The following is a 15152-nucleotide window of genomic DNA, read 5'->3' on the forward strand; positions in this document are numbered from 1 at the left end:
TCGAAAAATGTATAGGGATAATTAGTATTTCCTTGAATATAAATGAACTGATACTTGGCATCTATATATCTTCCCAGCATTTTCCATTGTATGAAGACGAAATTTTAAAAAGCTCAATTAAAAATTATAGCATTAGATGACCAAATCAATCATTTCTCAAGATGCTGAATTTTACTTCATACCATTACGCTTTCACCATTATCCCCATGTTGCGTGGATAGTCTGTAAACTAATCTTAATGGTTTCTTAAACAAGCAGAATTAATTACAAAGGAAATCTACCCTTCCCCTAAAGCCATGCATTACTTCCAAAGCAAATATATTTCTTTTCCATACTGTCTCTGTTTGAGTGAAACTAGTTTAAATTGCTGTTCTTTCTCATTAGGCAGTTTCTCAGTTTACTTATTCCCTAATGTTTTTTCTCAGCATTTTTTTTTACACTTCTCTAAATCTTGCTCTACCTACTGTAGTTATTATAAAAGATGAATAATATCAAGCAGTAAAGCTTATATCAATTGTAAAAGAATTGATCCAGTTCTTTTTTGTTTAAATATGTTTTAGGAAGCTTATTCTCACACTGATATCCGTCATATCTATTTTTAAACATTTATTGAAGTTCATCTGTTATTGGTGAACCATGTGAGGAAAAAAGACATTGTACTGTAGATTAATCTCTTATCTCCATAATTAGTAAGCGTGGGACACTTGTGATTATTTGAACAGTATAAGAAAGACTACAGTCATCAAAATTAAAATGTTTCTTTTTAAAGAAAGCTAAAGCTTTGCTCTTTAGTTCCAAACAATCTGTGTATTTCCTGATTGCAGAGTCAGGAAATACTTAACTTTTGAAGCAATAACGGTTACTCCTGGGAAGTTTTATAATTGGCTGCATAGTGATAACATGGACTTTAATAAATACAGTAAAAATACCGCCGACTTATTTAGAAAGAGAGAACTTCTTCAGTGCAACCGAGAGAGCTAATACTGAGGACGACACCAGTTTGGCAAAATCATTGCTCTTCGTGACCACCTCCAATTTCCAGCTGGCTTCCTGATCAAAGGTATCTTTCCTTAGTGCTTTTTCACTTTCCAGATTTTCTCCCGTGTTCGTTCAGGCCTGTGAACATCAATGTGGGTTAGTTGTAGAATTCATTTTATTCTGAAGTCAGGTAAAATGTAGTTTATAAAATGTTAATGGGTTTCTTGAACTATGTTAAATAACTATGATAACTAATGAGAAAGAATAGCATGACATCAAGGAATCCAGAGGCAATTTTTTTTTGTCTAGAGTGAGGAATTGCTTTAATGTCTTGAGTCTTGGTGCTTGAGTCTGAATTGTTTTAGTGAGGTCGGTGAAGGTGTCACAACAAAATACTAGCTAAAGGTGGCACTGTGCTTTTTCTAAATACTGTGAAACCCTTATTTTTGTTGAATTGATCCCTGTGTGTTAATGGAAATGAATCATATTAACAACTCACACACTACTTCAGGTTTAATCATAAAGGTGATTTTTCCCTATCTTGATTGTACGTTATCTTGCTTTTATATTGGCGTTAATCCAAAAGTTAACACACAGAATGTGAATGCCGATGAGACCTTATTGACCATCTATCAAGTTCCTCCATTCACTTTGCTCTTGAGGAAGCTATCTGGCAGAGGTGCAACAACTATTCCCAGAGGTCCTGAGCAAAATATTGGGGATAGAATATAAACCTGTCAGTCCCTAGTTTGGTTGAGCCTTTTTGAGTATCCTTGTTTTGTGTTAAAGATTAAATGCTGCCACTGAGTAAAAATCTGGCCTTGAATTGGTGTGTGTAAATCGTCATTAGACTCTGTGGGTTGTAGGCAGATTCTGAGCAGCGGAATTATTTGTAGCTAGAATATGTAGCTGGGGTGTGTAGCTTGAGGTGCTCTGTAGCATTTGGAGTTGTTCTGGAAACATACTGTCACTTCCCAGTTTGGGTGAATGGTGAGCAGAGTGAGAAGCCACTGCTTTCTAATTTTGGGTGTGGCAGATCTTTTGAGTCATCAACAGGAATTTACTAAATTTGTCTCAGTCCTGAAGCATTTATATCAGAGTTTTAGGTAGTTTTTTACTTCTATATATATGCCTCTGTTTGCTGACAGCATTCATTCAAGTTCTTCTGAGCCCAGATCATTTTCCTAGTGGCCACAGGGAGGAATTCTAGTAAGCAACAAAATCAGCCAAACTCAGTCTTTCACTTAAGAGCTTACGGTATGATGGTACAGGAGAAAAAGATATTGAAAAGATGCTACACATATAAGAAGGATTCGAATTCATTCAACAATATTTGTAAATGTATGTATAAATATATGTCAATTAACACTATGTATGCTACAGGAGAATCCTGTGATTCCAAAATATTGTATACATGTACAAGTACTGGATAGAAATTTATGTCTCTTGCGTTGTTTCTGATGAATCCCTTAAGTAAATGCTTCAATACAAGATTTTCATGATTCTCTGATCGCTCATTTCCCCACCATGGATATTTTACTGTGCTTATATGAGCAGTGTGTCCCTTCTGGTGTGGCCTGAGCTAGTAGCCAGGGGCTGTATAATACTATATTTTATACTGCGTGTTTCACATGAGGATAAGCGAAAAAACAGAGCTGTTGTTAGCTCAGTTTTGCAGAGTCTCTGTAACCCATGTCATTGCAAGTTGTGGTTAGTCATAACCTGAGAAAAGGTAGTAAAGGTAACTAGAACCAGTTTTGTGTTATAATATTAGCATCTTAAATTATTAAAGATTAAATTACAGACCCAGTTCAGAATTCAAGATGATGAACTTCGCTTATATAAATTAGGTAACTTACAGAATTAAATTTAGGTGTTGAGTTTTTACCTGTAGTCACAGGGAAGGATCCTGGGAGACTAGAAATTCAGCCACAAATCAGTTTTTCATGTAAGAACTCTTGATATGGCGTTAGAGAAATTCAAAAGACTTGACACAATTAAGGTTGAATTGACTTTATGTGCAATCTCAATTGTAGAATGGAACTCTGAGGTTGTATGTAAATCATTTTGTAACAAGATAAAATATCTGCAGTAAAATCAGTGCTACAGGCAATATTTCTGATTCTGTACTCTGTGGAGACATTTTTGGAGGCATACTTGGGTTAAAAATTAGATGAAAAGTATTTAGTGGAAATCAGACAAAAAGATTTAGCTATACTTGGGTTAAAAACCAGATTAAAAATATTTAGTAATCAGATGAAAAATAGAGAGAAAGAAGAGATCATTCTCCTAGGGCTTTGCCCACTAGAATCATTTTACTTTTGCAGGTTTGCAGGGTTGAGTGTCAGCTAGCTCACTCTCCGCATCTTCGACCCTTGTCGAGTAAGGTAAATCACATACTAAGGCAGTAAGAAAATGACAGAGGGTTAAGGTTGCTAGTCACGTGTTAACACAGATACCTGACTTTGTCCCTGAGACATGGCAAGTGTTCCGGTGAGTCACTGAACCTATAGCATGTGGACTTTATCCTTTCATAGGAAATACTTGGTCTAGCAAGCTGAAATTCTTGTGATTTTAAAACTATGAATGCTCTAGCAGTATATCCAAAATAATTACACCAGCCCCTCCTTATCCACAGTTTTAGTCACCTGTGGTCATCTGTGGTCCGAAAATATTAAATGGATGTGGCAATAAACTGTTAACATCGCTGAACTCAGAGACCTTGTGGGAGGAACGTGCCTTGCATGTTGGAGAAATAGCAAGGAGGCCATTGTGCCTGGAGCTGAGTGAGTAAGAAGGGAATTTAGTAGGAGATAAAATCAGAGAAATGAGGTGAGGATGGAAAGATGAAAATCTAGGTTGTCTACCTAAAGGTCATGTGGATGACCTTTAGCCACCGTGCAGATTTAATCTATATGGATATCATATGTGGATGGCCAGGGCCCTGTAGCACACTGTGAGCTGGTTGTCTTTTACATTTTTTTTTTTTTTTGGGAGACAGAGTCTCGCTCTTGTTTCCCAGGTGGGAGTGCAATGATGTGACCTCAGCTCATTGCAACCTCCCCCTCCCTGGTTCAAGTGATTCTCCTGCCTCAGCCTCCCAAGTAGCTGGGATTACAGGCACCCACCACCATGCCTGGCTAATTTTTTTTGTATTTTTAGTAGTGATAGGGTTTCACCATGTTGGCCAGTCTGGTCTCGAACTCCTGACCTCTGGTGATCCACCTGCCTCAGCCTCCCAAAGTGTTGGGATTACAGGTGTAAGCCTCTGTGCCCGGCCTTGTCTAAAATTTTACTCTTAATGAAAAGGAGAGCTACTGAAGGGTTTGCATGTGAGCAATACAGGCGAGGTAAGATTTCTCCTATACTCCCTTAGGATCTCTGACTGAAACTGACAGGAGACAGGTTAACAGGAGAAAAGCATACTAATTTTATTTTGTAATTTTTACATGTACATAGGAGCCTTCACAAGAAAAATGAAGACTCAAAGAAGATAAAGGGTCTGGGTTGGATAAAGTGTAGTAACTTGTGAAAATGCGACAACACAAAGAGGTTTTGGCAAGGGCAGTTAATTGTGGAAAAGTAACTAGGAAGATAAAGGGTGAATTAACAAGATTTTTGTGTTAGGTTTCTCTCAACTGCAGTTTGCTGTGTCTAGTGATAAGTATGTCTTCCTTTCTCCTTTATAGTGAGGGGGAGTTTTACCTCCTGATTTTAGGAAGAAAAAGAAGATGAGAATACCTTTCTCACACTTGCAGTTTTTCAAGTATCTTTAACTCAAAAATAATCAGCATGCCAAAGTGGCATATTTTGGGGTGGCAAATTTTGACCCCCTAAAGTAACATGACTTGTGTTAAAAAGGATCATTTTGGTTTTGAAAGTAAACTGAAGCTGGCAGAGGAAACTAGCTGAAAGGTTATTGTAGTAAACAAGGTGAGAGCTGATTAGTGTTCTCTCTTGTTAACTGTAAACCAAAAATAAAATTCCAAGTCCCTGTACACCCCAACCAGTTGAATGGACCCCTCCTCTTGTTCAAGGTCACTCCTAAGTTAACTTGAAAAACTAGTTCAGACCATGAAGGGAAGTCGGGGTTGGACATTGCTCCTCATATTCTCCTTCCTTTGAAATTCAAGCACAGCTGACCAGCATTTCACATTAAAACGGCTCTTAAGACTGACAAAGCGACTCTGTAGCAGTAAGATACCAACATGACAGATAACAGACCCTAAAAGAAGGGCTCTGAAAAGGCCCTATATTTTACCCCAAAATATATTTATTTGACATGTTTTGAAATGGTCCTGCAAAGCTCTCTTATGGGGAAAATCATAGATTTTTCCTTCCCTTTCCAGGTCTTTTTCCTGGCCCAGGAGAGAATTAACTAAGAGTCTGGCACCTTTTAAAGTCTGATAAGAAACATTTACAATCTATTCTTTGTGAAGCCTGCTACCTGGAGGCTTCTACATAATAAAAACCTTGGTTTTCACATCCCCTTAACGTAGCCCGGACACCACTCCCTTCTATTGAGTCTAGCTCTTTAGATAAACTCTTACAACCAATTGCCAATCAGGAAATTTTTGAATCCACCTAAGATCTGGAACTGCACCGCCCACCCCCCATACACACCCCCCCACCCCACCCCTTTGAGTTCTCCTGCGTTTGTGGATCAAACCAATGTACATGTTACATATATTCATTGATGTCTTATGTCTCCCTAACATGTAGAAAACCAAGCTATAGCCCAACTACCTTGGGCACATGTTCTCAGAATCTCCTGAGGCTGTGTCATGGTCATGCCCTTAACCTTGGCAAAATAAACTTCTAAACTGATTGAGACCTGTCTCAGATACTTTTTGGTTTATAGAATGTACCACATTTTATTTATCTCTTCACTTGCTGATGGACATTTGGATTGTTTTCAGTTTCGGAGTTGTGAACGCAGAAAATCTGAGACAGGTCTCAGTTAATTTAGAAAGTGTATTTTGCCAAGGTTGAGGATGCGCACCCATGACACAGCCCCCAGGAAGTCCTGATGACATGTCCCCAAGGTGGTGAGGGCACAGCTTGGTTTTATACACTTGAGAGAGACATGAGATATCAATATATGTAAGAAGTACATTGGATCTGTCTGGAAAGGCGGGACAACTTGAAGCAAAGGCAGGGAGACTCAAAACAGGGAGGGAGTTTTTAGGTCATAGATTGGTGCTACACAAATGGTTACATTCTTCTGAGTTTCTGATTAACCTTTCCAAAGGAGGCAATCAGATATGCATCTATCTCAGTGAGCAGAAGGGTGACTTTGAATAGATGGGAGGTAGGTTTGCCCTAAGCAATCTTCATCTTGAGTTTTCCTTAGTGATTTTGGGGGCCTAAGATATTATCCTTTCACTGGGTATTGGGACAAAAGTGCCTTTGAATATTTGTTTGAAGGCTGTCGTGTGGACATGTTTTCCAGTGTTTTAATCTCTGGGAGTGGAATGGCTAGGTAATGAAGTAGGTCTGTATTCAACTCCTAAGAAACTGCCAAACCATATTCTAGAGTGGTGTGTCATTTTATATGTCTGTTTATAATGTAATTAGAGTTCCAGGTGCTCCCACGTCCTTGCTGGCAGCCTTCTTTTTATCTGAGCCATTTTAAGAGGTATATAGTGGTATCTTATTGTGGTTTTAATTTGCATTTTCTCTGATAGTTAATGCTGATGAGGGATGTCTAGGTTTTAATCTCCTCATCATCAAGAAAGGTTATTTTATCCTGATGGTTGGAACTTTGGTTCCTTTCAGCTGAGCCACAAAATAACTTTTAAAAACAATCAAAAGACATATTATGACATAATAAGTTGACAGTGGCTTATATAGTTTAATGGTTTTGTTTCTGGGAGACTCACTTGAAGTGGGAAAATATAATCCTGCTCTTCAATTTCAATTAATTTTCATTACATTTTGATTTTACGTTAAAGTCATTTATGTCAAATAGTATAAGTGTATGCTCTGTCTTGTGTAGTGTCTATTACTTTGTATATTATTTAGGATAAAAATACATTCCATGTGATAATAATTGGGCTAGGTAAATGTAAATTGTCTCAAAACATTCAACTAGAATCAGGGTTTTAATTTTTTCCCCCAGGTTCCTGATGTTATTAGCAGCATAAGGCAATTATCTAAAGCCGCCATGAAAGAGGATGCCAAACCCAGCAAAGATAATGAGGACGCCTTTTACAACTCTCAGAAGTTCGAAGTCTTGTACTGTGGAAAGGTGACCGTGACCCACAAGAAGGCCCCCTCAAGCCTCATCGATGACTGCATGGAGAAGTTCAGCCTGCACGAACAGCAGCGCCTGAAGATCCAAGGCGAGCAGCGCGGTGTGGACCCGGCAGAGGACCTGACTGACTTGGAGGTGGTGGTGCCCGGGTTCCCCGGAGACTGCCTGCCGGAGGAGGCGGACGGCACCGACACCCACCTTGGCTTACCTGCCGTGGCCAGCCAGCCTGCCCTGAGCAGCTCTCGGGTCTGCTTCCCTGAGCGGATTTTGGAAGATTCTGGCTTTGATGAGCAGCAGGAGTTTCGGTCTCGGTGCAGCAGTGTCACCGGAGTGCAAAGGAGAGTTCACGAGGGCAGCCAGAAATCCCAGCCACGACGGAGACACGCGAGCGCGCCCAGTCACGTCCAGCCCTCGGACTCGGAGAAGAACAGGACCATGCTCTTCCAGGTACGCCTGGCTGGGCGCTGTCTGCCCTTGCCCCAGAAGGTGCCAGACGGAAGCAGCTGGGCATCCAGTTCCTCCCAGCTCCACCTCTGTACAACGAATAATCTAACTTTTATTTGTTTTCCCATTCAAAGCAGATAAGGCAGGTGGAGGAAGAGTGCACAGCAAAGTAGGGAAGGGGCGAGAGGCAGACGTGGAGGGTGGAGTGTAAGAAGTAAGACGGTAGGAAAGGAGGAGGAGGAGGAAGCAATTCATGGAGCGTCCTGGACACCTGGTAGAGAGAATAAGAATCTATCACCAGCATTTGCCTTGGGGTGATTCTCGAATAAATGCTTAAAAAAAATTTGTAGGTAGGGCGCAGGGGCTCACGCCTGTAATTCCGGCACTTTGGGAGGCCGAGGTGGGCTGATTACTTGAGGTCAAGAGTTCCAGACCAGCCTGGCCAACATGGCAAAATCCCGTCTCTATTAAAAAAATAGAAAAATTAGCCGGGCGTGGTGAGGGTGCGCCTGTAGTCCCAGCTAATCAGGTGCTGAGGCGGGAGAATTGCTTGAACTGGGGAGTCGGAGGTTGCAATGAGCTGAGATCGACCCCTGCACTCGAGCCTGGGCAACAGAGCGAGACTCCGTCTTAACTACAACAAAATTGTGTAAAGTCAATCTTTAAAGATATGAATCTGAGAGAGTGCGATTTAACATGGAGAAACAAGGGAATTTTTTTCTAGAGAAGAAAAAACTCCAGAGACTCGTATAGGTATTTTGAGTTGAGAACACACCAATTTATGCTGTCACACCAAAAGAGGTTAACGAAACGCCATTGACCTAAAAATGTACTGAATTGGATACTAAAATAATTTGATGCAAGCTGTAGTATTGGTATAAAAGATAATTCTTAAATCTAAACATTTTTGAATGTTGTACAGGATATAGAAGGTGTCAGGTTCCACTTAAAATAACTTAATTCATAACAATACCCTGTAGAGAGTCTTTAATCCTCAGCTTGTAAGATTTGAGTTTCCTGGGGCAAAAAAAAAAAAAAAAAGGACTGATTATCTTTTTTAAACTTATTTTAAAGATTTCCTGAAAAGGAAATTCCGGAGTATTTTGGTAAACAGTACCGGTGTGTAATATCAGAAGTTTGCTTTATCAGAGGCTCATGAGGCTTTTTTCCACAAATGATAGTATTTTATTATAGAAAAAACATCCCAAACGCAGGATTTCTTAAACACTGGTAGGCGAACAAGTACAGCTTCCAAAGTAAATTCAAAGTAAAGAGGCAACACTTACAAACATTTCGCCTTAAGGAGAAAAGGTGATGTTCTCCTGCGGAAGTGATCCCATGCAGAACACAAATGTGGCTCCATGTCCGTGAAGGCATCAAATTTCCTTTCTGAGCTCGGTATGCCCATTTCAACAACTGAAAATGATGGCAAGAAGTGGCATTGATTATATTACTACTTGATTAAAAAAAAATCACACCCCTGATTAAAAACAAAATTAAGAGACAGGGTCTTGCTCTGTCATCCAAGCTGGAGTGCGTTGGTGTAATCACAGCTCACTACAGCCTTGACCTCTGGAAGTTCATATTTTGTTTTTTTCGTTGGTGGTGGTTTTTTTTTAATGAACTCAAGGTGTGTCATTAAAGACTCTCTAGTCTTCGGTGACGTGTTAACTGAATTTCCCCTTTTCTTGGGGCTATCAGATTTGTTCTTTTTTTAGCTAGTCACAGTTCTTGTTGTTAATTTTTCTGAACGGTTTATTTTCAACAATTTTAATTCATTAGCCCAATTACAGATATATCCTTTCGCTGACCATTTGGGAGAAAGTATGATTATAACTTATTTTTTAAAATTACTATTTTTAGAAATCATGAAGTGAGGAAAGGTTGCACATTTTTTAAAAAGACAGTTGTTTCTAATCTGAAAAATATTTGTTTGTATCTTATAATAATTGAAAACTAACTTAATTTTCATACTTTTTTTGACAGAGGAAAGAAACATTTTTGAGGCAGCTGATATTTGGGGTTAAAAATATTGGTTGGATTAGATGTTTAAGTACATATGAAATAGATATATCTGGGATATTGCATTTGAATCTATATTATTAGTTTAATATTTGATTATAAAGTAAGATGTTAGATCCTTATGAATTGAAATTAATTGGAATGCTTTTATTTTTAAGGTTGGGCGATTTGAGATTAACCTTATCAGTCCAGACACTAAATCAGTTGTGCTCGAAAAGAATTTTAAAGATATCTCCTCTTGTTCTCAGGTATGTATCAAAGTATATCATCGTATGTGAAGAGACCAATTCAGTCTTGTTTCAAAATTAACAATAAAATAACTGGGCTTGACCCCTTCAAATTTTAATTTTTTTTTGAAATTTAAATTTTTATTCTTAAAGGGAATTTGTCTTAAACTAAGGGCTCCTGGGTTTTTGTCTATGGCAGTGTCAAAATCCTGCCCAGGTCCCTTGGTGTCTGTCCTAACAGTTTGTCCTCATTTTAGTCAACTCTTTCTTACTGTAATGCCACTTCATCAAATCTCTTCCAGTGATGGAATTTTTGTGGTGGTGAGTTCTTTTGAAAATACCTGCACAGTTAGTTCCTTGGAATGCTGGCCTGTGGGACTTGTGGGTATAACTGAGTCATGCTTGCTCTTTATACCAGAGTAGGTAGTAAAAGGAGAATGAGGGTTTCAGCTTATTTTAATGTGAATACTAAATTTTGAAAATATTTTTGTAGTTTTGTTCTTTTATTTATGTTTAATTCACAAACTGTGTGTTTAAATGTTTTTAAAATAATCAATACAGCCAAATATGTACAAGATTATATTAGACATTGAAGAGAGTACAAGATTAAAAAGAACTTTTGAGGATGTCAGATGGAAGGAGTGTCTAAATCTAAATGTAGGGAGATTGAAAAATGCACCTCTAAGGAGGTTCCTGGAATTGAGAATTCACTTCTTTTCTGCCTAGTGACTTAACTTACCTTCAAGGAGTTGGATCTTGCCAAGGTCCTTACTTAGCTTTTAATGTCACTTCTTCTCTGCCTAGTGACTTGCCTTTAAGGAGCTGGATCTTGCCAAGGTCCTTACTCATATTTTAATGTTGAAAAATCATGCCGGCCTATCTTGTTTTCTTTATTTACTATCTTTTTAAAAATAATTTGAGGTTAGCATTGCTATAGGTATGATATTCAGACATTCTTCCCTTTGAAGATAACAAGACAGTTTTTGTACATTTATTTATTTATTTATCTACCTGGAGACAGGGTCTTCCTCTGTCATCCAGGCTGGATTGCAGTGGCGTGATCATGGCTCATTACAGCCTTGACCTTTCCGGCTCGAGCAATCCTCCCACGGGCCACAGGCATGTGCCACCATGCCTGGCTACTTGTTATTTTTTTATTTTCTTAAATTTTTTGTAGAGACGAGGTCTCATTATGTTGCCCAGAATGGTCTTGAACTCGTGGCCTCGAGATCTTCCTGCCTTGGCCTCCCAAAGTGCTGGGATTACAAGCATGAGCCACCCTGCTGGCCAGTTTTTGTACACCTTGTTAATTGTTTACCTCAGTCTCAGCTAATACAGTTCACATCTGATATTTTGTTTTAATATACTTTCTATTATATGGAGACATAAAATTACATTGTGTAGATAAAAATTTTCTACTCTAATAACTTTGTCAGCAGTTGACATAAGGAGGAATATATTGTAAATTTCTAAATTCCTACTTAAAGGACACAGAAGTTTTAACTGAAAAGTATTTATTAAGCATTCTTGTAATTACCAGTTTACTGGTGGTCCCTGGGAGATCATAAGTGCTGTGAGGGCAGGTATCTAAGTCTGTGGTGTCATTCTGTAGGACATCAGAGTCAGATGTACTCAGACAGAGCTTAACCCTGAGGTGTTCGATACATGTTGAATCAATGAGCACTTTGCACGTGGTGGGCCTTATGCCAAATACTAAAGAGAAAGTGATGTCTGAACCGAAGCAGTTCCTACCCCAGAGCACCAAGGGGCATCCTCAAAAGCTGTGCTTCCCACGCCACACTTCCTGAGCCTCCTGGTGAGAAAACTCTCAATGTTCATTGGGCAGCTAAAAGAAAAAAAAAAATAGAAAGAAATAGAAAAAAGAACTAGCCAAACCAAAAATTGGAAGTTCAGATACAATTTCTTGTTTCCCCTTTGTATGTTTTTAAAGTCAAGATGTGCATTCTGATATTCTGGTTCAGAAAAAGAAATAAACAGAAGCAGGAGGGATATTTGTGGAAAGCCCTGACTTTCATCGAGGTAATTGTCAGGTTTAGCCATCTGCTCCTCACTGAGTGGCTGGCCCTGCTCTTATTAGGTCTTTCCAGGGAATTGAACTCATGTAATGTGGCTGTTTTCAGGAATAGCCTGATTTTTAATAGTGCACACCCACAAATGCTTCTTTCTTCAAAATCTGTCGGACTGTTTGCCTGGCAAGCATGGGGACTACAGGAGTGGTTTTCTTTCCTGGAAACGTTGCCAGTGCCTCAGGACTCTCCGAGCTAATGAGGTCCTGTGAATTTTTCCCATTTAGTACTAAGCGAGTAAAGGATATTCTTAAGTCACTAATAAATTGTACCAAATCGAGGCCAGTGTGGCTGGAGTTGTGGAGGTGAGAAGGGAATGTTATAGGAGATAAAGCCAGAGGAAAGGAGATGAGAATGGAAAGATGAAAATCGAGGTTGTGTATCTAAATGTCATATGGAGGGCTGGTAGTCACCATGCAAATTTAATCTGTATGGATATCATATCCATACAGATTGCTTACTTTCACCTCAAGAGTTGCAGCCTCTCTCCTGTGTACTGACTTTTTCTTTTTACCAGAATTGATTCCTTTTTCTATTTCCATTGGATAGATGGAGCTTATTATAACAAAACAGGAGTTGCCATTTATCAAGCATCCTAGGAATTATATTTCTTAGTTCTAAATCTCGAACATTCCTGACAGTAGGTGCTGTTACTACTGTTTTATAATGAGAAATGGATGCTCAAAGATAGTTATGAGCAACCCAAGGCAATATCACGTATCTCACAATTAGTTGAATCGAGGTTTAAGCACAAATCCGACTTCAAAGCATGTTTTTCCTTTTCACTTAGATTTAGGTGATTTCAGGACAACTTTAAATTTTTTACCTACCTGGCTTTTCTAAGTACTATGCTTGCTATTAAGGTGTTGTCTACTTACCGGTAGGTATACATTTAGACTGAATGAAAATCACAGATGATTCTGATTTTTTTTTTAAATGAGATATAAAGGAAGTTATTTAGCCTGGGTCCAGGAAGTACAATGATTCGTCAGTGTGGATAATTGGCACCTGCAATAATTTATTTAACATATCAGTCTTTTAAGTGTGGCTCCTTGAGTGTCTGTAAAGAGACAAACATTCCAGTGTTTTTGTGCATACTTTAGGGAATTGCATGCCATTTAGTTTGAGTATTGTCAGTATTAGTTTTTCTCAGATTCTTAGCCTAGATAGATAAGAACAGGGTTTATGATGAATATCAGACTGCCGTGCTAAGAAGACAGTAAATTGAAAACTCCATTACCTGCAGACATGGAGTGGCATTTTATTACAAGACACAGTGGATCATACCATCAATATTTTTCCTCCTGTGGCCTTGAGTCACAGAGTGTTTATCAGAAGCAAAACAGTCTGCGTTGGTCTCACCTTTTATTTTGTGTATCGACAGGCCACTGTATGAGTTTGCTATGGCATTATGTCCGCCCTTCATCGCTGTGAAGAAGAAATTCATAGAACTGTGAAAGCAGAGAACTGATGTTACTTTCCATATTGTTGATTAAAAGATATATTCCCATAAATTTTGTATTGCACTTCTTCCCCTCCATCTAGGGTATAAAGCATGTGGATCACTTTGGCTTTATCTGCCGGGAGTCTCCAGAGCCTGGACTTAGCCAGTATATTTGTTACGTATTCCAGTGTGCCAGCGAATCTCTGGTAAGTAGTGTTATTGCTGTCTGCTTGCTCCTGCGGACACATCTGTCGAACAGAAGACTTGCCTGTTAGGAGCCCAGGTCTTGCAAAATGGCTATCTTTGGGAAGAAGAAGGCATCTAGAAATATGTTTTTCCCCTTCAAAGCAGCACAGCAGTAGAAAAGCAAAAACATAATTGTCATGGTAAAATATATGCCTAGATACTTTCTTGGGTTTAATAAACCCAGTCATGGAACCTTGAGCATTTTTAAAAGGTAGGAAAAGACTTATAATAGGAGAAAAGCTGTTACTTTTTTCATTGCTCATATAAGAAGATAAGGAAGGCCATTGATCTTTTATTTTCTTAATTGCTATAACATCGCAGAATAGATAATGCTTATATCAGCAGAATAGAGAGCTCTTTTCGTTTTCTTCCTTTATTTTATTAGTCCCTTCTTCATTTTTAAAATATCATATTTGTTGTGGTCTTACTTTAACCTTCATTTTCTTCTTTGGCATTTAAAAGTCAGTTCTTATCTTTAATACTACCCCTCTCCTGCTCTCAACTAAAGGTAATTGGAGTTCAAGAGGAAACATATAAGGCAGGCTTGGACATATATCTGAGTGGCTAAGAAATATGTTGACTTTTTTCCCCTCAAAGTTTTTACTTATTCTTGCACTTATGCCATCTCCCCATATCATTTTAACACAAACCTTTAGACATACGCATCACCATTTTTATAAAAGTTTACAGAAAATTATTTTCTTAGACATGTGATCCTCCCACCAGGATTTCTTCCAGGGAAACACATAAAACTTCGTCATATGGAAATCAGTCAGGCAGCATTGTCCTTGTGCCCTTGGTGCATATCACAATTATCCCTGCCCGACTCTTGCCTTCCACGTTCCCAGTGTGGACACCGAGGTTAGAAATAATGAAGAAGTAGGAGTGAATTTGTTCAAAGGCACTTTGTGACCAGCAGCCTCTGGCCTTCATCTTTTTCTCTAAAAGATATAAAACTCCCAACACTAACAGTTTCCTGTTCTCGAGAGTTCCATTTGAGTTTTGTCCTTCCTCTAAATAACCATACATATGAAATATCCACATGTTGATATCCAGGGACTGTTGGTAAATAGGTTGCATTTAGGACTTGAGATAGAAATTTGAGATTGTCATTGTGTAAATGACAGTGAAAGACAGGTTGGATAGAACTGGGGGAGGAAAAAGAAAGAAAGCCAAAGAAAACCGGTGACCTAACATTAGAGAATGCCAACAAAGTAAGAGTTTGGTAGAAAGTGATATCCTAGGATGTTATTCCACACACGCCCCGCTCCCCACCCATTCCCTGCACACTCACACCTCACTCCTTCTCTGTGTCCCTCCTCTACTCTAGGGCTGATCCCTCTACCACATTCTGGATCCCCCACTCTGCTACCTTTCTAAAACCTATCATATACCCCATATGTTTTATTTTGGAAGCACCATTTACCTAACTTCTCTACTTAGAAATG

At 38.9% G+C, this 15152-nt stretch overlaps 1 protein-coding gene across 1 annotated transcript in view; it reads left to right on the top strand.

Annotated features, from left to right (window-relative positions):
- The first annotated feature begins 938 nt into the window (after positions 1 to 938).
- The window catches only part of TBC1D4 (TBC1 domain family, member 4), a 90488-nt gene continuing 76274 nt past the window's right edge, over positions 939 to 15152 (top strand). The window contains exons 1-4 of the mRNA XM_011972012.1: positions 939 to 1060; positions 7100 to 7681; positions 9859 to 9948; positions 13560 to 13664. Coding sequence (XP_011827402.1) covers positions 7145 to 7681; positions 9859 to 9948; positions 13560 to 13664 — 732 coding nt within the window. The 5' untranslated portion in view covers positions 939 to 1060; positions 7100 to 7144. The remainder of the gene's footprint in view (positions 1061 to 7099; positions 7682 to 9858; positions 9949 to 13559; positions 13665 to 15152) is intronic.

Source organism: Mandrillus leucophaeus, unplaced genomic scaffold, assembly GCF_000951045.1.
Source record: "Mandrillus leucophaeus isolate KB7577 unplaced genomic scaffold, Mleu.le_1.0 Scaffold126, whole genome shotgun sequence".
NCBI lineage: Eukaryota > Metazoa > Chordata > Mammalia > Primates > Cercopithecidae > Mandrillus > Mandrillus leucophaeus.